This window comes from Xyrauchen texanus, chromosome 39, assembly GCF_025860055.1.
Source record: "Xyrauchen texanus isolate HMW12.3.18 chromosome 39, RBS_HiC_50CHRs, whole genome shotgun sequence".
Classification (NCBI taxonomy): Eukaryota; Metazoa; Chordata; class Actinopteri; order Cypriniformes; family Catostomidae; genus Xyrauchen; species Xyrauchen texanus.
Window position 1 is genome coordinate 15,894,761 of NC_068314.1, and position 23,490 is coordinate 15,918,250.

At 39.3% G+C, this 23,490-nt stretch overlaps 1 protein-coding gene across 1 annotated transcript; it reads right to left on the reverse strand.

Annotated features, from left to right (window-relative positions):
- Window positions 1-517: 517 nt before the first annotated feature.
- On the reverse strand, window positions 518-20,090 carry vtg3 (vitellogenin 3, phosvitinless). The gene is made up of 28 exons (XM_052111516.1): window positions 20,051-20,090; window positions 19,856-19,876; window positions 18,724-18,875; window positions 18,349-18,600; window positions 18,092-18,253; window positions 17,845-17,993; window positions 14,066-14,216; window positions 13,785-13,942; window positions 13,539-13,704; window positions 10,424-10,549; window positions 10,079-10,297; window positions 9,378-9,595; window positions 9,190-9,287; window positions 8,952-9,076; window positions 8,596-8,697; window positions 8,387-8,506; window positions 8,074-8,263; window positions 7,884-7,971; window positions 7,168-7,353; window positions 6,937-7,075; window positions 6,700-6,859; window positions 6,507-6,613; window positions 4,837-4,902; window positions 4,443-4,652; window positions 4,048-4,193; window positions 873-1,011; window positions 693-776; window positions 518-606 (listed from the first exon to the last, which is right to left on the reverse strand). Exons 1-27 carry the CDS (start codon window positions 20,088-20,090, stop codon window positions 696-698), a joined length of 3,771 nt encoding a protein of 1,256 aa, XP_051967476.1. The 3' UTR covers window positions 518-606; window positions 693-695.
- Between the last annotated feature and the right edge of the window lie 3,400 nt (window positions 20,091-23,490).

Below are 23,490 nucleotides of genomic sequence, written 5' to 3' on the forward strand. Positions count from 1 at the left end.
CAAGCCTGATAAAGTGTGACAGAGCTTCTTTCATAATTGCTCCAAAGAGACTGCAGATGTCAAGATTTATTGTAAATAAGGACTTGAGTGTATCTGAAGCGGGGGCAAAAGTTGACACTCTACAGATGTAACATTTCAAAAAAACATTTTTTTAAGTGTATTATATTTCTATATATCATTAAAGGTTGACACCATATGTTGCCACTGAGGTCTGACCTAAGTCCCAAATTTCCACTGACCCTTGAACCATCTCTAACTCTACTGTGTTGCATTTGGCAGTATTCGCCAGTCTGTGCCAAAGCCCTGATCATTCATGATATGCAGGCTAATGTTCTTCTGGAAAATGTAACAATTTTTAAGCTGAAATATAATCAAACAAAACTCAGAATGTGATACACTAAATGCTCCATTTGTACATAGTAATAGAGTATAAATTAGCAGTATTGATCAGGTAAATATCATCATACATTTGAATATGCATGTTAATAACATTTTATTAAGCATATAATTGCAATTTCAGGAATTTAAAAAATTATTCAAAACATTTTGATGCATCTTATCCCTGTTGTCATTGGTTTGATCTTGCAGAACATCTGTGACATCATCCTGTTAAGTAAAATACAGTGACATACTGAATTATGTAAGAATACAGCGAACAGACCATTTTAGAACAATACAAGTCCTGACTTAACCTTTTAGGTTGACATGGTGATGTTGGTAGTTTCAAATCCCAGAAGTTCAACTGGCGAGAGAATGGCTTTTTTGTAGATTGTTCGCTAGAGAGGACAAAGTAACAGTGTTTTATCAGTTTACAGAAGCTGCAAGATGATTAAAATATTTTAATTGAAATTACATATTTATATAAAAGCAACCTCTGGGACTTTCACTCTGATGTCAAACGTTTCTGGGGAGGAGAGCACAACAGTAGCAGATGCCTGGCGATCTTGGTTTTTCTCATGCTTCTGATAGAAACCCAAGACATAAGACATGCCAGGCACGTATTCCTGAATTCTATGGGAGAGAAATGAACAGAGTTATAAAATAATGTCTGAGAATTGCAAATTTGCAACAAGTAGACATTATTGGCATGAGTTGGGGATGGGACTGCTTCTTTCTGTTTCTATGATGGGGAGGGGGTATTCGGAAGGCTGTATGATTATTTTTGGATTTCTGTTGGTGGTGCTAGTACTTTTGTATATGTATTTATTAAATGGGTTTATTATTATTAAATGCATATTTACACTATAAGTGTACTGTAAATACCACTGGCAAAAAAAGCTGGAAAATTTCAACTTCAAGTTAGATGGAACCAGACAAAACTAGAAAAAACTACAGCAACATTATCAGAGAAGTGATCTGAAGGGTTGAGCATTTTATTTGCCATTTATTGGAAGCAATGGAGGACAAAACGCTGTTGAGGTGACACGGCCACCTCACAAACTGGATTTGATAACATTTCTGTACGGTTTTAAGAACCAATTAGAAAATACGGTAGCGCATTGCAGTCATCTGCATGGATCGCAAGAGGGCATTAAATCTGGGTTTCTAACCAATAACATTTGGGAGGTGTGTCTACAGTAAGGTGAGGAAAAAGCCCCTTATTTTGAGTATGTAATTGTATCTGTCGCAACAACTTCGAGATGCATACATATTATTTTTATGTTTGCACATGAATTTGAATCTGTCCTGGCAGTGGTTGCAGAGAGAAAAGACATGAACTGAATTGAGGCAAAACAATGGTTGGAGCTCTAGTTTCCTCTTTGAAGATCTTACATAGTCAAGAGCCCCGGAGCATGTTGCGAGCTTGGCCATGACACTTTGCATCTCGGTCATGAGTGCTGTAGTCTCACTACCAGTTTGCCGTTGCTTAACGGGGGATCAAGCTGGAGGAGCATTGGTTTTGACATGACGAAATTTGGGAGCAAATCATGGCTGCAACACGAATAGGCAGGAAATGTTTCATAGCCTGGAATTGCTTCTTTGCTTGGAGTTATTCAGAGAAAGAATATTTGCACCTCTGAACAAGCTCAGCTGTGACACCTGTGTCAGGAAGCCTTACCTTGTTAGCCTCGCACATCTATGAAACTCAGAGATGCCGCTTGAGTGCCTCCAAACTGTCCAGTGATCTTCCAATGGCTTGTCTGAAGAGCACAAGGTCGGGATTCTGCTCGTCCATGTCCTCCAGGATTTTGCCTGAAAGACCTGCAAAACTGCATGGTGTGCAGGTCTAATGTGGCTTGTCCTGAGGACACATAAGAATTAACCACAAGAGTGGACGTATGTCTGCACGCTATGAACGGGATTGAAGGGCATTACTTTCAACTAGGTGCAGAAGCAAGGCATAATTGTGCCCCAAATGCTTATTCCACCTGTGGAAGGGTGGTAAAGCCACCTGCAGAAGTGGTTCAGGGCAGCTGAAGTGTTCACTCCTGAAACATGTGTGTGAGCAGTGTAGGGCACACACCACATTCTGTAGAGCTTGGCATACAATTCCGGGAATAATGGCACTTTTACACTGGGGAGCCCTTGACGGCAGCCCCCATTCAGATACCATTCGCCCAATCAAGAGTGCTCGGGCTCGGGTGGAGGAGACCATTCAAGCCTGATGCCTCCCCTTCTGATTCCACTATGGACATCACACAATCGTCTGGGGTTATGCCAGATGAAATTTAACCATCAATATTTGCAGAGAAACAGAACATTTTGTTGGCATATTCCACAAGTGAAAATGCTATAGACTGAGAACAAGAGGCCTGCAAAGCTAGCACTGGTAGGAGCCTCCTTGAATTCTCCGCGTTCCATGTCTGAGCCTCACACTCCACAGCGTAGTGTGTTGATGCTCATGCATTTGCAGTGAATACACTGTGCATCAACGAACACTGCTACAGCATGGGTGCAGCCCAAACATGAACACAGCGATTGTGCCTGTCTTGTGGTGGAAAGTGTCTGCCTCAGGGAATACATTTGCGATATTCTGTCCTGAAAAGGGCATATATATATATATATATATATATCTCACAAGCGTTACTTTTTTAGATTTGCTTCTGTGAAAAGAACACACACAAAATAGTAATAATTTTAAGGATACACTTCACTGGGCACTCAGGGAACAAAAGGGAAGATGTCGCTGAACTCTGTGCACAACTCTTAATGAAGGACATGATCCACAGAGAGAGATCCGTTCACGACTCTGAAGAAGTAGTTCTGAGGAGGATATATTTCGATCCATCTTACAGTATAAGTGCATGCTGAGCATGGATGGTGAGACTTCAAAAGACATCTGCCATTGAAATTGGCTTGATGGAAAACCATTCAGAGAGTTCAGGGCTCTCGGGAGAGACCCTTAACATCAGCTCATTGATGCAATGTCGAGTGACTGATTTAAAAGGGATCTGGGTTCTTTTTCACACTCTTGTTAACTTTTTGGTTTTGGTTCTTTAATGAGAACAAGGTGAACACTGTTAAAAAGTGACTATTTCTATCGATAGATCATGAGCAAAACATGAGTTAATTTGGAGACAAAAGGGATCACTTGCTAGTTTTTGCTGTTTTAATGTGATTTTAGAAATTGATAACTAAGCAGTAGCAATATGAGATGTTAATGTTTATAATGTTGCGGTTCAAATCACAATCCCAATATTTGTCAAAATAATAGCAATATGACTTTTAAACCTAATCGTACAGCCTTAATTATAATAAAACAATTGAAATAATAAAAAATAATCAGATTTTTTTTAAAATAAATAGAAACTCATCTTTGCATTTGTTTTAAATGTTGCAAGTAATTTATATAATATATTAACAATGTAAATAGTAACAACATTTACTTTCTTCAAACTTAAAAATGGTGCAAAAAATATCCCTTTGCGCCACATTGGCAGGGATTTTACGAATGAGTCTCACACGTGATTGGATTGAAAGCTTTACCATGACGGTAAGGATAATTTTGGTCTGGTACCTACTGTACGTTTCATGTGATACTAAGAGATCTTATGATACTAAATTGCAAATATGATTTAAGGAAACTCGAGAAGGAACCGATTTCACCTTTCACCAATAATTGTGAACATTGAAGGCAGAGCTCCCCAGTTTATCTTGGTGTATATGGAAGGTTTAGACTCTGACTGGCACGCTGTAGACATCCTTATAGATACATCACAAGTCTGACACTCTGCACCCCACCTGAGATGGGCCTGAAAACAAGCGAGGAAAATTGAGCCAGTATGGAAATGAAAATCAGCTCAGAAAAGCATTGTATTCCATGCTGGTTTATGCCGGTTTATTTGTGAGCTCCAAATCAACAGTGCATTTAAAATACAGTATAATTCAGTAAGTGTTTCCTGAGACCATGACTATGATGTTGCTAGTGCAATGTTATACATGTTGAGCTAAAGGAACAGCAGCTTCAGAAAGGATAATTACTAGAATGTTATAGTGTATACCTTTGCTGAGGAATGGCTCTTATCCAAATTTGCATTGGCGCACATTTTCCAGTTTGCATCTTCCCCAACTTCAGAGACTATCATTTCAACATCGTCTCTATGGGCTGTTGGAATATAAAATGCCACACCTTCGTAGCCCAGTGGCTTTGCAGGAGGACTAAGAGCAAGTGCTTGTACTGTGATTGCAGGGTCTGGAGTGGCATCTAGTACCTACAGCATTGAGAGAACGACGGGGATTAAATAAATATATGTGACTGTTTCATTTCTAGATAGTCACTCTTAATATAAAATGCTAACATTCATCCTGTTCTTCTTAAAGTTGTAGTTTCATTGATAATTGTATTACTTTCTAGAAATAATTTTTTATAAATAACTATTAAAAATTGTATTGCACCTGAGATGTGGTGAATGATCTGAGCAGATTGCGTTCTCCACAGGAGATGGACTCATTTCTTGTGTCCTACACAGAGGAGGCAGTATGCATATTAAAACCCCACAATACTTCAGGTAATACTTCAGGCGACTAGAACTGATGATGAAGGGTCGTAGACTTGATTTACATTTCCTGTACTCATTTTGGAGGTAACTATGCAGAATTCTGCTGGATGTATTTAAACACACATTAGTTCAATATAACAGAATACTGAAAACATATCGTATTTTCCAGGATATTAGTTGCAGTTTTTTTTGTCATTGGAAAGGTCTAGCAACTAACTGTACAGTCAAAAGCGACTTATTTATTTAATTTATACTTAATGGATGTTGGCCGGTCGCACACATTGCACATCAAAACATTTGCTATTACACAAAATCAGTCATAGAGAGGGTAGTAGCATCGTCAGTATTTAAATTAAGTCATTGTCATGCCTTGCTATGCAGTCCAATCCTCCTCCCTATGTAAATTAGGCCTATTATAGATTGTGCTTCATTCACAACAACTGCCCGGCACAATTTAATTTGCTCAATTTATGTCAGATGAAAGCAGGCGGTAAAATGAACATTATTTAAAAGAGATGTTTGTAATTCATGAAATAACAATCAAATGATGGAGAAGAGCATTATAACCTGGCATATAACCATATTCTTGGTGTAGTCGAGCACACTTTCAGGATTCTAAAGAGATGATTCATGTGTCTGTTCTACAGCATACAGTGATGCTGTATAGCCCTTCAGAGTGTGCCAGATAATGGTGATCTGCAACATCCTCCTGCATATACCCGCTCAGAACCGGCCAGAAAGATCAGAATTGTACCATACAAATTGTGTTTAGCACAAATTTTGTTGCCATGTTTGCACCATTGTATGATCTACATAATTAATTAATAAATCGTGTGCTATTCGAATGCAGACAGTGCATGAAAATAACCGATGCTTTTACTGGCCAATTCATTGTTTTGTGAATTCCCAACAGGACAACAAATGCATATCAAATGGGGTTGCATATTTCTGAAATATCCTTCAAGTCTTTAACGTTAATGAAAAGAATGCAACTAGTATATTTAAAAAAATACTGCTAAAAAAGTTTTTGTGTGTATGTGTGTGTGTGTGTGTGTGTGTGTGTGTGTGTGTGTGTGTAAGCACACAGAGATACATTAACAAATGTGGATCGTTTTTTATAAAACAACGTTTTAAAAATTATTTAAACCATTATTTTAAGCAGACGTTCCCTATCAAAACTAGCCTAAATACAATGTGATATGGTGTGTAGATCTTGAAGTAATCTTCACAAGCATCTTGACAAAGGTGAACAGACGTCTGTGCATCCTGGATCCTAATGCCTACCACATGCAACATCTGTCAGACTATTAGTGCCACTTATACACAGGTGTGACATTTCTGTGTTCTTTTTTTTATGCAATTTTGACCATGCACAACTTATATCCAGGTGCAACTTTATTTCCAGAAAATATAGTATTAGCTCAAATATTTAATAAACAAACCCACTGGGTTGGGAATGTGCAGAACTTAGTGAATGATTCAGTTTAAATCTGTGGAATTTTCACCAGAGTTCTGCATGTAAAGATTTAATGTGGGCCTGGTCATAGTTAAACATAGCCATGGTACCTTGAATACTCTGCGCCTGAAATCCATAATTGGTCTGACTTCTGGAGGGTGTTTGCTGCCTGCAGTGACCTGAATCTGAATCTTTTCGATGGGTTTGGCACCCTTTGCTTTGGAAAAAAGCAACACGTCACTTGATAGGAACTCTTCAATAAGTAAATTTTTTATATTAATAATGAATTCAGGCTTATGGTACCTGGTTCTAGTTGACATGAAAAACGGGTGTGTCCCAGGAAGTAGTACAGAGGATATTCACGAAGGTAATGAGCTCGTTTGGCTTCTGCTTCGACACAGATTGAAGTTCCATAAATCTTGGCCTCAATGCACTGCCTGAATTTCATCTGAGAGTCCTCAGTCTGCCTCAGAAAACACATCTTTTTAGTTTTCACAATTTGTCAGACATCTACAGTAAGTATTGAGAGGACTGTTGTACCTTTTCATCCCTAGAGGTGGGTAATATTCTCCTGGCCAATGGCAGGCCCTGCTGGGAGCCCTCCATCACTGGCATCATGGGAGTTATTTTGGTTAAAGATGGGTCCTCGATGTTCCTCAACACAGCATACACATTAGAGCTGTTTGAGAAAGAGAGAGAAACTTTCAGGATATTCTGCAGCAATTGTTTTTTTCAAGAGGTATGACAGATAAATGTTACTGGAAAACTTACTTGACTGAAAACAACTCAGTGACTGTTTTGGTTGGAGTCAAGTTCATTTCATACTTCTGCTCTTTCACATTTATTTTCAAGCCAAATGCCCATGGCAGGGCTGCGACTGTCTTACTCTTTAGTTCAACCCCACACTGAAATAGATCTGTGTTGATTCCATGGAAGGCAAAATGATCCTTTGTAAATCTGTAAGGAGGAGGGAAATCAATGTTCAACACAGAAAATCCAACAAAACATCTAAAAAATGAGTTGCATCTGCTTATAGATTTTATTTGCACATGCTTCCTATTCACTAGATGGCAAATTAGGTATCTGTGCAAACTTCCATGCCAAAATTTCAATCCTGCAATTCCACATCTTGTAGGTTGGTTCAGAGTGCTAGGAAGTGAAGAATGCAACAGTGCCTTCATTTCCTCAACAAACTGCGATGAGTTTTATAAATAAGATGCAAACTATAGTGAGCATAATTTGATTAATAAGGTGTGTTTGTGCTGATCAAACTAATACTTTAAAATAAATATGCCATGCACAGTGTTAATCCAGTGCATATACAGTAGCTTCTGGCCAAGTTGGACTGTCAGTGGTAAGTGAATAAGCTGAAAGATTTAGCACTGAAATAAAGCATGCAAAATGTATGCAGCTATTTAGTAAATTCATCCCTCTATGTTTCAGTTTAGAACAGACTTAATGAATGCCATTTGAAGTTTGTTTATTACCCAACAAAGCCTTCTGTCTGTAGTGAAATGTCTGAGCTTAGCAGCTCACCCAGATGTTCCTTAGGAGGAGGATTCATTTCAGCTTTAGCTGTAGTCATAGAATACATTATCATTATTGTAGTCAGCTCATGTCTTTATCTTGTAATAACAGAAGTCTAATGGGAATCTAAAAAATAAAAAAGTGTATCACCTTTCATTGTAATTGCATTAATTAAGGAATAATATTTGCTGATTTCAACCGGGAGACCAAGACAAGTTGGCTGAATGAATCGAGCTTCGTATACTAGGTGAGGCTTGGTCCAGTGCCAAGCAGTCCCTTTCTGAAGTTCCTGAATCTTTTCCCAAATGGAACTGCCCTTCCCTGCAGAAGGACTAAATGACTGTGGAACACAAAATAAATGCATTTCATTTCAATTGTATTCCCACATAACACAGAATTAATTAGATGAAACAATAATAATAAAAAATGCCATTGAAAAAACAATATCAGATGTTTTGAGTACCGTCATAATGCTCTGAATGTGGTCTCCACTTATATCCATTAAAAATGCTTCCTGTCCAAACACACGTGCATACGCTGATAATAGAGGCTTATCTTTCGGGAGGTTTTGCCAGTCAGAGAGCTTGAAAATATAATTCAGAAAAATAGCTGTGAGTTATAGGACTGACATATGTCATACATTTCAGAAATTCTGAGACTGAAGATGCTTACAATTTTTATCATAGCTGCAAAATCTGCAACTCCAAAATCTTTGTCGAATGGGCGGACTTTTCCAGCAAGAACTTCTTTAATTCCTTCTGTATGAACTCCAAACTGGAAACATATAAATTTTTATTAACAACATTTATATTAAAATAAACCATGGTAAATATAAAATACCAATACATTAATAAGTGATTATGGCTCTGTTCCAAAACATATTGAGCTGCCCATGGGTACCTCATGGGTTCCAAATCAATCGATCATGAGGTTCGATTTCAGTTGGAATGCTGCATATGAAGGCAGCAGACAGCAAGGCAGCTCACTAGGTTTTAGAACACGTCCTGTGAATTGGAAGGATTGATTACCTCAAGAAATTGTAATATTCTCCCAATGAAATGATATTTTCCCTTCAGCATTATTTGTGTGGGTATGGGACTTGCTCCATTTTGCAGTAAATAAACATCAGTGGATGTCCCAAACAAAAGGTCATCTGAAGAGTCAAGAAAAAACACCAGACCATTTCCAGTGCTATTAAAAAGCCATTCAAATAAAGAGGTGGCATGTCCTAACAAGTATAAGTCCACATTTAAAATATAAACTCACCATGGAACCAATCAAAATGCAGATTCTTGCTGTAACGATAACTCAGGCGACCAAGTTTGCGGGAAAGAATCTTAATGGCAATATTACAGGCAGTAGATCTTTTTAGAAGAAGGAAAGAGAAAGGTGGGCTAGGGAAATCTTGCAAAAGGAAAGAGATTTGAACACAGTGCCCTGACATTAGAGCTTACAGATGTTGATTATCAGGGGTGCGGGACTTGGCAATGCCTCTGAGCATAGAAAAGGAGAAGCTAGCCACCTGCAGGTCATCCTCCTCCTGGAGAACCTCACTTATTACTGAAATCAGAGCTATGGATGGCTTGGTCTCTAGAAGCACAATGCAGGCCTGCATGCGGATTTCAGCTGGAAGAGACTTCTGCACAAAGAGGCTCAGGACAATACCCTGCACCTGTACATATAAAAAGCACAGAGAGATGGTCTGTTAACATGCCCATCTGTTGGCACAAGTAATTGCTAAGGTTTTTACTCTACCATTTACAGTAGATTGCTGCTGGTTTGAGCTCCACCCAGAGCACAAACAGTACTGCAATGTTGGTATAATGCTGATGAAATACTGATTTATCACCAGGGTCACCAAGATTTTTATAATGACCACCCTGGCCTGGCTTATAAACAGCTTGGTTCAGTTAATAACCAGCTTACATCAGCTATAAACCAGCTACCATGTTCTAAAACACAGCTACCAGTTTAGTTGGATTTCCAATCAGAGGGAAATTATAGGTAGTTAATATTGTTGTTGAAGCCTCAATTTCAGCCCTAAACCTAACCCTTATTTGTTGAAAGAATTATGTTACAGCACCAAGTATGTTAATCTAGGAAAACATCCTGCTTGGCAAAATCATGATTGCTGTATTTTTGGCACAATACTTACACTATGGGGGTTCCTGCTTGCAAGCAGTCGGAAGGCCTGTACCGCAGCACTCTGAACTCTCACTGGGAGTTTTTCAGCTTCAACTGAGTAGCCTGGAAGGAACTTTAGGAGAGTCTTGATGCTGGAGGGATGTGCTGCATTTCCCAAGGCCTTCAGAGCAAGGACCATGTCCTGCTCTGAATTTTTAGTGAGGCCATCGGCAGCCATAGTCAGCAATGGCTGGACAACAATATTTACCAAGAATAAGAAAAGGAAACTATCAGAAAAAAATATTACACTATACTAATAGATTCAAGTGCAATATTTGTATGAACCATCAACACATTAGTAGGAGACAACAGATACCTGCACAACTGTGACGGGACAAGGATCAGTGTATACACAGTATCTGTATAGTAGAGAACCATATGCTAAAACCACTGTGTTCCAAAGAAGACGCTCCGATTTACTGTAGGGAATTGTCAGGAACTCCTGGAAAGAAAAAGAAAAATTCAGGTCAGTGCAAATGAAAGGCCAGAAACATAGATGTGAATGCCTCTGTAATTAATATGTGCTCTTGTGTTGTTGTGGCAGTAACATACAGTTTTCAAGGGGGAGTTACCTTCAGATATCCTGTGTTAGGGAAGCTACTTTAAAATGATAGCTTCCAAAGCTACAAGATACTCACAACTTAAAGTAATTAATCTACAGTCAAGACTCTTTTCTTTTTTTAAACCAAATAGCTACATAACAAGTTGCTAACATTCATGAAGATTTTATTATATAACAAACAGATTATATTTTTTTTTAACTCTGCAATCAGAATTAAATAATATAATCTGATAGTTATGTATTTTATTAGGGTGTCATTAAACATTTAGGGTGACCACATTCAATTTAACAGATTAAAAAAACTAGAACACTAGGGATCTCGCTTGAGAGCCTTGGTTGCCTCTGAACTTTGAGAAAAGGTGAAAGAGAAATTGGCAAACAGAATTTGCATGTCCCTCCCCTGGACATACGGGTATAAAAGGAGGGAATCGTGCATCTGTTTAGTCAGGTTTTGTACTGAGGAGCAGAGAATAAGTTTCGGCCATTACAGCGGTGGCCTGTCATGACGCTGTCGTATTGAGGCTGCCCGGGGTGTGAGTCGCGCACCTCGACCTTGGCCGCTACTGACTCCAGAGGAGATGGCGGGTGAGTTGCGACAGACGATGAGAGCGAAAGTCGCCTTGGCGAGATATATATGCTACAGTCTCAGAGCTGTCTGAACGGTTCAAGACGCTTGTCCTGAAAGGGTGGGAGGAATCTCCGCAGGGCAAGAAGTACAGGCAGTGGATGTGCCAGCCCAGCCGCGGTCTTGTCAGGAGCCAGCGGCTGCGCGCCCATTGCAGATGGTGCCCCAGTTCAGATTCGAGGCATCTGTGGTAACCACGACATGTATGAACACCTTCCGTAGGGGGACTCCCATCCGCAGAGAACAGAGGCCTGTCCAGGGGCTGAATAGGTGACGGCAGAGAAGGGTGATGGTCCCACAGTGTTGCCATGCTCATCTCGGGACTCGAGTCTGAAGCCAGTGCTGAAACGGTCTCATTTGCATCAACTCGAGCAGCGCGGCCACCGCTGAGGATGTCACATGCCCCAGGAGCCTCTGGAACTGCCACAGTGGAACCGCTGTGCCTTGTCTAAACGAATTAGGCAGTACAGCACCAGCTGCGTGCGCTCGCTTGTGAGGTGCGTCCTTGTTTAAAAGGGTTGCGATTTCCGCTCGCAAGGTGTTGGCATTCTCGCCGTACAGCGAAGGGAAGCGGATGCCACTGAAATGGGGCAAGTGGCTGGTGAACTGAATCGCGTAGCTAAGTCGGATGGTCCTAGCCAGCGAGCGCGAGGGATTGAAAAGCATAAGTGATGCGTCCAAGCTCCGAGCGGGGGGCACTAAGGGGACGATCACGTTTGACATACCTGGTGGGGCTTCGCAGCGGGGGGGAGCAGGCAATATTATGTCGGGAGAATGGTGAGTGTGGACACCGGTTAGGTGAATGAGGAAGCTGCTCTTTTGGGTACCACGAGAATGGCCATTTCCTGTCCGAGTGCCCCGTACTGTGACCTTTCTGGCCCGGAGGGCGATGTCAGATGCTGAGTGCAGTTCCTGCAGCACATCAAGATCAGGACTACCCAAGTGCAGTTCTTTAAATGCCTTGGCCTAGTGGGTTTGCAGAAGGGCGAGTTCCGGTCCAGCTCAACTTTCAGGGCGGACCGGGCAAGCATCATGGACATCTGCACGTTGGCCTCAGACTGCGCGAGCAGACCCGAAGGTGACAGCCCAGTCGGGTCCACAGCGTCAGATGCTGCAATTCTCTCTGATGTTCGCCAATTTCTCATTGGCCTTTTCTCAAAGTTCAGAGGCAACCGAGGCTCTCAAGAGAGACCCCTAGTATCACTACATCGACACAACTTCGAGTGAGTGACAGAAGGGGAACACCCTATTATATATAACTGAATCTATATATATTGAAACAGCAGTAAATAACTTAATATTTCACTCCTTAAAAGAAGACAGTAATTTATGACAAAGTCCTAAAGCTTGTGCAAGGACACAAGCGAATCAGTGAATCATGTCGAATCATCATTATGTGGACTAGTTAATATATCTAAATCGTCCAAATGCACCAACCAACTAAAATTTGTTTACACTAATTATAATGCTAAGGGAAGTAAACTTTATATTTACTGCTTCATTTACATGAATTGTCTAAAAGAACTGATTCACTTAAATTGAATTTCGAAATGCTACATAAGAGAGAGAATCCCAGAAAACACACATACATCCCCAAGATGTCTGTTTTAGATCTTTTGATCTGGAAAACATCATAATCTAAGAAATGTCTGCTAAATATCTTAAAAAGAACAGAATTATGAGCATTCCAAATCATAAACGTCTCAAAAACATCTGCTGAATGTCTAATAGACATCTGAGGGCAGACATCTTATAGATGTACTGCAGATGAGCAAACAACGTAAAACAGATGTTTTCCAGATCTAAACACACACATCTAATAGACTTCTGTGAGATGTACGTGTGCTATCAAGGAACAGTTAGTGGCATCACACATTTTTGTTACTCACCCGGCAGTGCAAATGTCTGTGCCATTAAATCAGATGTGTTATTCTTCAGGTAGATAAACATGTTGACATGTTACCTAAATTGCTCAGAAATATTCTCTTTAAACTGTTTTGACATATGTCTGTAGAAAAAGAGTTCATGCTGATGCCGCTACAGAGCCTCTTGTGGCGATGTTGAGAACGTAATGCAAACTTGTGTTGCATTATGGATTTTGTGATCTAAAACATTTACAAAAACCAGCGCTGCATGAAATCGAGCTTGTTTGCGCACCAAGTGCTCACAGACTTTTGTATATGTTTAAGGTCAAACTCAACTGTGCCCAACCCAACGTCAAATTAATGTAGCTCTTTGACTCACCCGAGCTAATGCCACTGACACTGGTTCAGCAGACAAGTGGTTAAGTGCCACTACTAGCGTCTGTCCTGCCTCATTTGCTGTAATGTCTCCTGCTTTGAATCTGGAATCAAGGAATTTGAGTATCCTCTCATCCGTTACCTCTACAACCAAGTCCAGAAACCACCTCCTTAAGTCCAAAAAGAGAGTCAATGGGCTGTGGTAAGATCTTAGAATCAAATTCTAAATAAACAGGGTTTAAGAACATACCTGTGCTCATCATTTCCTGCAACCTGCTTCCATAACTGCTCTAGATTGTCAAGTGTTGCCACACGCAGCAACTGAATTAGATCCAGAATATCTGTGCTGGTTGCACTATCCACTTGATATATATTTGCCTGTGCCAAGCGCTTAATCAAATCTACAATCTGTTGGAGAACAAAATAGCAAAAGCAAGTTCATTAAATCAAATAAGTATAGCACTAATTAAAATGAATCTAAACGTCTGTATGTGTTTGTCTGTTTATGTGTGTATAATCTTGGTGGTTTGCCTTTGGCACTGGATTGTTCAGATCTATCATCAAAATTGGAATTGGATTGAGGTTCTTCTCAGTCTTGAACATCAGGTTGCCTTGACTCTGCACCTGCCCGATCATTATTTTATCAGTTGTGTCAGAAACACTGAGGAGCTCAATGTCCCGTCTGCAAAGAAACACAGCAATGTTACTCACAATCAGCAGTGCTGCAACTAGTGTTGGGGAAGCTATTTTGAAACTTCCCAAATTACATGCTATTGATAATTTATACTACCCTTTTAAAAAGTAACTGTACAGTAATAGTACACTGCCAGTCACTAATAAAGTAGCTATCACTTTGAAGCTATTTAAAGGCACAATATATTTTAAATATATCTGTGAATTGTTTAAAATAAGATTATCTAGTTTTCTTTAATTAAAAACAAGAATCTTAATTAAGGTGACAGCAGAAAACTTTGAGAAATTAAACTTAAAATGTTCCACTAAAAACAACTAATAAGACTAGAAACACCCTAACCTACCAGCTAATCAATATATTATATTATTTTTTTATTTATTTTTTTTACAAAAAAAGTAAAAAAGGGACCCAAATGACTCATCGAATGAATGAATAAAAAAACAAACTGACTCGCCTAAATGTATCGAACTTCCCAGTGCCACATTTGCAATGAAAAAAAGGCTAATGCATAACTCATGACAACAACAATACAATAAGAGTATTTAAGAGTATTTACAATAAGAGCCAAACTGATTCGCATTAAGAAACTCTCATAGGGACTTTAGGCAAATATGATGTTGGTTACAGTATTCAACTGAATTCAGGTCATTCAGAACATACAGACTCTGAAACAGTGTTGCGACAGCATTTTTTTTTTCCTTGAAGGTCAGCAATCCACCTACACTCTGATACAATTTATAAGTCCAGAACAGATCTGGGCTTTATTTTACGTCTGTAATGAGTCTTGTAAATGGTGGGGTGTGGTAGTTCATCAATTGGGGTGTGTGTGTATATGTAATGTCACAATGTGGTGCAGTGTGAATGGCTGTTGAACATGGATCATCAACATCATGCCAGCCAACCAATAATTTGTGGGCAATGTGGGTTTGTAGTTGTGCGAGAATAATGTTCATGACCTGGCTAATGCTTCAAATTGCTTCAAACTGTATTGGGGGCCAGGAATACCATTACAGGAATACCGTGCCTGGCAAACACAGCTTTTAGCTTGTGGATTATTGTAGTAGAAATTGTGTTGTGAAGTCTGTCCAGTTTAAAGTATCTGATGCTCTAGTCCACTGTTATGAGGTAATCCTTGTCGTTCTAGGTGAACAGATCAGTGGCCACTGTTTGCCATGGTCTGTCTGGAACTTTGTTGGTGATCATGAGCTCTCTTAAGTTTGATGGGTGGTACGTGAGGCAGACAGAGCACTTTCCTACCATCTCCCCGATTTCCATCCCATGCCTGGCCAAAATATGATGTCACAGGCTCTCTGCTTGCATTTCTCAATGCCCAGATTACAACATTTCTGAACGCAAGTTAGTGGAGATGACATTTTCTCAACCTTAAAAAATAATTATTCCATTCAGGTGGGAGTGATAGTCATGATGTTTCCAGAATTCAGATAGGCTCTGAGTGCATTTTCTCTTTCCTTGAGGCCATCCTCCTTTTATGGTATCCTTTAATGCAGTGAGCTGTTGGTCATTTTCAGCTTGATTTCTGATTTCTTTTAATTTTGCGTCACTGACAGGAAGGCTGCTGTACATGCACTTGAATGTCCATTCCCTCACTGAAGCTGGAGTTCTGATCAGACAGTGACTTTCTGGAAAGTGTATCTGCAATGGGGATGTTCTTGCCTGGCCAATATATGATGGAAAAGTTATACTTCTGAACTTTTCAGGATCCTCTGTAGTCTCGGGGGAACTGCTGCAAGTGGCTTTCACACTATGGATTCTAGGGGCTTGTGGTCACTTTCCACAATGACGTGACTGACATATATGTACTTGTGAAAACACTAGTGCCCAAATAGAATGGCACAGACCTCTTTCTAAATTTGCACATAGTTAATTTCACTCTCAGTAAGGGACTTTCCCTCTTGCAGCAAGATAGCACCAAGCCCATACATTGAGGCATCTACATGTAGTCTGCTCTTTGTGAGGGTCAAAATAGGGTAAGACTGGGCCAGACTCATGAGCAAAAAGTCATATTATTTTCTTGAATTCCTCATCGTGTTGAACATCCAAAACAAACACATTTGACTATTTCAACAGCAGGCGCAGGGGTGCATTGACCTCAGAGAGGCTGGGTGCAAATTTAGAGAGGTAATTGATCATACCTAACACTGTTTCGAGTTCTTTCTTGTCCTCACTGTGCAAATCTTGGCAGGATCTGACTTTATGCCATCCACAGTGAGACAATGTCTGAAGTAATTGACTTTGTAGCATTGATAACACACTTTTCGGGGTTGAGCTTGACTAGACGCACTTTGGAATGATGTAGCATAGCATGGAGGTTTTTATCATGCTCTGTTGAGGCTCTTCCGTAAATGAGGATGTCATTATGGCTGTGACCCCTTCAAGGCCTTCGTATGTCTCATTGATTTTGTGCTGGAACTTATCTTGTGCTGAAATCAAGCCAAAATGAAGGTGGCAGAAACGATAGCGGCCAAAGATTCTGTTGAAGTTTGTTAGTCTAGATGACTCATTAGTTAGCTTGATGGCCCAGTAGCCTGATCTTGCATCAAAGACGCTGAAATAACAAGCCCCAGCTAGCTTCACTGTTACATCTTCAAGTGTAGGCAAAGGATAGTGTGGGCATTTAATGGCTTTGTTATGGTTCCTCATGTCAAGACACACCCTGAGTTTACAAGTTCATCATTTCTCAGCTACCTTCATGGAGTTCACCCATTCAGTTGGTTCGGTGACCTTGACAATGACACCTTGTTTCTCCATGCTTTCTAGCTCATCCTTGAAATGGCTACAGAGTGTGAGCGGAATCCGTCTTGGTGGGTGGACCACTGGCTGGCATTTGTGTCTGTATGTATAGTACATTCGTCAGGAAATAGTCAGATTCCTGTAATATATATATATCATATATAAGATAGTTGTTCCTTGTGCTAAAATGATTAACGAAACCAGAGTTGATTATTTTCGTGGTTGTTGTTATCACGTCATATATTTGGGTCATGGGTCAAAACCCACATCCTTGGATGAAATATGCAGGAATCTATTCATGCTGCTCACATGCTGTGACAGGGTGGAGGGCGGGCCGAGTTGTGATTATACACACCCGGTCCCTTATCAGGCTAATTAAGCCTCCGAGAGGGATAAAGGCCGATGGCAGATGGTGGTGCGACAGGAGAGAGAGATAGTTTACGGACATGTCCGTCATGTGTGTGTTTGTCTTTTGGTTTAAGTTATTCATGAAAATATTATTTATTTTATCAAGACGGTTCTCGCCTCCTCCTTTCCATTGAACTACGTTACACATGCATACCTAAAATAACTTACTGTTTTATTGAACAAGTAGTGCGTCCTTCATCCAATACAGTACATACTGTAATGGTACACGATTTCGGATGCAGGTTTTTGAAAAGGGGCCAAGCTTTCAATATGCCCCCACCACAAATTGCCTTATTCAGTAGGAAATGCATCAACACAGAACAGAAAACAACTCTCTTCAAGTAATTTCAAGATGTCTTTAAGTTTTTAGTGTCTGTACTTTTAGCTATTTACTCCCCAACACTGGCTGTAATGACCTGCTAGCTTTTGTGTTGATGACTGTATTTGAAACACTTACAATGCCAACATTTGGGAGTTTCCTCCTTTCACATTGAATGGAGAGAAGAACTGACGCTCCTGAGCATACGCCTTAGTGATCAGACCGCCATCTGCTGTGGACTTCACCGTGTAGGTGTATTTCACAGTGGAAACAACACTCTCACCCCTCTGTAAGTCCAAATGGATTCAGCTAAGTTCAAGGGTTGCATTTTCAGAATTCTCATATTCAGTTATGAAATTGAAACTTTGTGGTAAGCAACACACACCTGTCTGCTGAGTTTGTCTTCAGTGGCGAGGGCCATGCCTCGGTACAAAGCTGATGGCTGCTGACAGTTGGAAGTATCAACCATCTGGGTCACCATCAACTCTTTGGCATTGGCATCTTCTTCAACATTGTAGCTGCTCTGGCATACACCATGGATTCCCAACTACAAACACACGAAAAATTAATAATTCTAGTTTATTTTCCTTGGGATGTATAATCATATGTGTGTTTAGCATGAATATTATGTAGATTTTCTACCTCCACCAGTTCATAAAAACTTTGAGTGGTTTTGACTGTCACTTGAAGAAATCCAAGGATCCCTCTCACAATATTTACTACTGCATTTGAGACACCAGGCGCTGTGCGAATGTCAGCCACTTGTCCATTAGAGAATTCAAATATGATGGGCTGGAGGAATTCAGCTGACAAACGCTTAGTGAGCTTTTGTGAAGGTCTTAAGACACCTTTCCCAGGGATGCCATTAAAGTCTTCAAATGCCACATTTGAGATCTTCAAAGGAAAATCACTTTTTACTTTATGAATGAACATTGACAATCATTGACAAGTGCTGAGTCAAGAACAAAAATATTTTGGTTTTTAAGGATAAAGTGAAAAATGTGACAGTGCTGGTACCTGAAGCACAAAGGTTTGTGGAGATTCACCAATGATTTTAAAAGTGCACTTCAGTTTCACGGCGGACTCAACTAGGTCTGGCAGTTCACGTCCCACTCGCACCATTCCTTCATATTTATACTCGTACGTTTTATTAGAGTTCAGGAAAGGCTCTAAAATGTTGGCCAATAAGAGATTGAAAGGGATATTTTTTTCTATTGTGAAACATTATACATTTTTATATCCATTAGTATTTAATATGTATCCTAATGAGTCCTAATGGACTTTAGTCAGAGTTAACGATATCATTAATTTGACACAAATGAAAACAAGACAATGCTGCGAATGTATCCAAATATCTAGATGTACAGTCTGTTGAAATTGTTGGAAGTGTTGTGTTCTCTTACAAAAATTGTTACAAAGTTGCTGCAATTCACCACTCATTATTATCACATGCAAATGGGCTTTGCAGCACACTCTTCATTGTCACCAAATGTTTGCTGCAGGTTCACCACTACCGGTGAAGATCTTCAAATTTTTGGCAAAAAATTGCAACAAATCACAAGCTCATTTGCATGTGAAGAAAGTGGGAAATTTGCGGCAACTTTGCAGTTTTTTGTAGCTCAACTGGCATGTCGCTAGCAACATTAGCAAATGCATAAAAATATATAGATGTCCAGTCTGTTATAATTGTTGTATGTGTCATGTACTGTACCTAACAAAATAAAACATATTTCCAATGGAACAGAAAAAACGAAGCAGTGTTATTGTAGCTCAACTGGCATTGTGCTAGCAATGCTAGCAAATGCATAAAAATGTATAGATGCACAGTCTGCTCAAACATTGTTGTGTTTTATGAAATATGTCTTTGTAAAAAAAAAATTCCAATGAACAAAAACATCTGATGTCAAAGCGTGACCTAAGGCCTTAAAACAGCACACCCTATTGAACGGACTGTAGGAATATCCCTCACTGCTTCATTTTCATTTGCATAAAATTACAGAAAATGTGACATCTACCCTGATTATGGTCCATTGACTTTTCAATGGTAATTATCATGATTAATAAAGAGCAAATAATTGTAATAAGTAAAATATTCGAATGAGGAGTGAATCTGTGTAGCTTCATGCTGTGCTAAGTGGTGTTTACATACCGTAGTTGTCATTCTCACTTGCTAATAGGGGAAAAAAGAGAAACGTCATTCTACTTTTATATGAAGCAGCATTAAAGTACAAATAATAAGGGAAAATCATCTATAAATTATAATTATGTTTATGATAACCACACTCTAAAACTGTTTATTTAAATACAGTTGGACCAGGCGTAACTCTGTTCTGTATGTACTCACCAGCCAAGGCCACCAGGAGACAGAGACACAGCCGCCACATTGTGAGGTCCAGTGATGGAATAAGCAACTTGGACATCATCTTTTATATCTGTCTCCCTTCCTACCTCTGTTATTTGATTTAGTTAGTGAGTTAAAGTGACCCCAGTTCATAGCGCCATGTTTGTCCTGCAATCATTTTGAAATACTGCAGGACAAATATGGCACCATGACACAGGGTCACTTTACCTCACTAACTAATTCAAATAAAGGAGGTAGGGGGTTCAAATTAATTGTTTTAAACATACAGTTCTGATTAGAGACGTGTTAATGTGCCAAAATATGTTCCTTTGCAACTGCAAACTCTTACAGTTAGGATAATGAACTACATTACTTTGTGGAAGAATTGTTTAGTCCAAATACTATTAAATATAAATGTAACTGTTTATTGAACATTGATGTCTTTTATCGTATAGCTGTTGTCACCTTTTTACAAAAGCAATAAGATACTCGAGTCTGTGTGTTTCTGTGTGCTTTAGGCACTGTAACGCACAGCCTCTTTAGGCTTAATGCTCCTCACTTTTAGATCCTATTATAATATAATGTATTTATAAGTTCCTGTAGCGCAACTGTTAAAGAATGCAACACTAAGGTTACAGGTTTGATTCCAAGAGAAAGAATGTACTGATGATATATTTATAGCTTGATTGCACTGTAAGTGGCTTTGGATAAAAGTGTCTGCCCCAAATACATGAATTAAATAACAGTAATAATAATAATAATAATAATAAAAATAATTATCATAATAATAATAGAGTTTGATTACAGGTTGTTCCTCAACAGGATTACATTCAAAGTACATATTGTTCAGTATTGTTTGTACAATTGCAAGTCAATTATAGCAAGGTCACTGTAAGTGTGACCTAGTGGAAATGATGCTAATGTTATGAGCACAGTGCAGAATCAGTGTGAGTAAACAGAACAAGGGGACAAAGGTGTGAGACAGGTCAGTCTGTTCACAGACAGTGTCACCAAGACCTGCTAGGAGAGCAAGTGAACCGATAAACAAATAATATCAAGCTTTCCAGAACATCTGATCTTCCAAACCGCACTTAAACAAATAAATATACATAGACAGGAAATTGTTTTTACATTTTTACTTATTCTCCTTCTAAAACTATTTTAAACAATAATTTGCCAATTATTTTATAGGCAGCTGCAATTTTCACTAAGTGCAAATAGTGGTACATACTATGTGCACCCCTAATGAAACACTAACATACAAAATAGGGGCATCTCTGCAGTATGCTTATTGTTTATTTTGAGTCCCACAGATGCCCTACAACAACCCCTACCCCTCAACCAAACCCTAACCTTCCCTTACTAATAATAGCCATGGTTTTACTACAGTAACCATAGTATCACCATTGTTTGATAGTTTGGGGAAGGAACAAAGGTGGTATACTAAGGAGGTTCCTAATTATCCATTCGCCTCCTGGCGTGTCAGTCAGAACACAGGATAAGATCCAAACAGCCAAAAGGGGTTTATTTACATAGAAGAAGCCACAAGTCACAGGCACATGACAGGTTGCATATTTAGGTAGTCAGGTTGATATGAGGGTATAGGAGAGTATTTGAACAGGCACCTGTGTGCACTTGTCTATATGCTTGTGTGTGTGTGTGGTCAGTCACTCATGAACGCACACCTTAGCACCCTCAACAAGTTATATTAGCACATATCATGGGCATGTATTTCGTCTGCCTTGCTCCGCTGTATAATGCCGTTGATTGACAGGTGCTCTAAGCTCTGCCTTTCCAACAACCATGTTATTTTGTAGTAAAATCATAGTAACCACATAATTAAATATGGTTAACACCTAATAAACTATATTAACACCATATTACTTCAGTAAAACCATGGATAATTCATCAAAACTATGGCTTCCGCCAAATAACATGGTTACAACAATAATACTATAGAAAAACCATTTTTAATTTTACCCAAGTCAGACCTTTCACTCAACTCCCAGACCGTTACTATGACTTTAATCACTGCGAGGCAATCAACCTTTATAGAAATGTTTATTATTATATGTAAGTATTGAAAGAAGGCAGCTGCTATTCACACTCACATAGTGCAAATAGTCACTCAGTATTTTTACATGCAAAGAGATTTGCGGCAAAATCGTCATTGTTGCTGAAGGGTTACTTCAGGTTCACCACTACTGGTGAAAAGCTGTAAACTTCTGGCAAACATTTGCAGCGAACATCAAGCTCATTTGCATGTGAAAATCATGAGTGGTGAATTTTTGGCAAGTTAGCTACAAATTTGCTAGAAATGTAAACTTTTTGTTAGGGTATAAACAAATCATTCAGTACATCTATAAAAATATCTATATTTGTGTTCCAAAGAAGAAAGTCATACAGATTTTAGAAGGCATTAGGGTGAGTAAATGATACAAGAATTATATTTTGAATGAGATTTGAATGCCCTCTTGGAACTATTGTATGGTTTGGAATACTTTTTATAGAGCTTTTTTGTCATTTTTGTAATAAACTATTGTGACAGTTCTTAGATCTGCTTGTTATGCGATTTTATATAGTTGACAATTGGTTATAGGTTTAGGTGTAGGGGTGGGGTTAGGTGCTCAAAAATATCCACACTGGTGGCCAAACTTCATAAACTACTTCAAAAAGTTCTCATCAAAAAATCATCCACATGCAGCATTGACAGCTTTGCAGATCCTTGGCATTCTAGCTGTCAGTTTGTCCAGACACTCAGGTGACATTTCCTCCCACACTTCCTGTAGCACTTGCCATAGATGTGGCTGTCTTGTCGGGCACTTCTCATGCACCTTATAGTCTAGCTGATCCCACAAATGCTCAATGGGGTTAAGATTCATAACACCCTTTTCCAATTATCTGTTGTCCAATGTCTGTGTTTCTTTGCCCACTCTAACCTTTTCTTTTTGTTTTTCTGTTTCAAAAGTGGCTTTTTTTATTCTTCCATAAGGCCTGCACCCCTGAGTCTTCTCTTTACTGTTGTACATGAAATTGGTGTGAGCAGGTAGAATTCAATGAAGCTGTCAGCTGAGTACATGTGAGGCATCTATTTCTCAAACTAGAGACTCTGATGTACTTATCCTCTTGTTTAGTTGCACTTCTGGCCTTCCACATCTCGTTCTGTCCTTGTTAGAGCCAGTTGTCCTTTGTATTTGAAGACTGTAGTGTATACCTTTGTATAAAATCTTCATTTTTTTTTTCAATTTCAAGCATTGTATAGCCTTGATTCCTCAAAACAATGATTAACTGACGAGTTTCTAAAGAAAGCGGTTTCTTTTTTTTTGTCATTTATGACCTAATATTGACCTTAAGACATGCCAGTCTATTGCATACAGTGGCAACTAAAAAACAAACACAAAGACAATGTTAAGCTTCAGTTAACGAACCAAATAGCAACTGTT

Excerpts from the sequence above, each read along its gene's own strand:
- vtg3 (XM_052111516.1), bottom strand. The coding sequence starts at position 20,090 with ATGTGGCGGCTGTGTCTCTGTCTCCTGGTGGCCTTGGCTG. Across the intron at positions 9,288-9,377 it reads ACCCCTGATAATCAACATCT|ATCTACTGCCTGTAATATTG; the intron begins GTAAGCTCTAAT and ends TCTTCTAAAAAG. Across the intron at positions 4,194-4,442 it reads AGAGCCATTCCTCAGCAAAG|GCCCATCTCAGGTGGGGTGC; the intron begins GTATACACTATA and ends GCTTGTTTTCAG.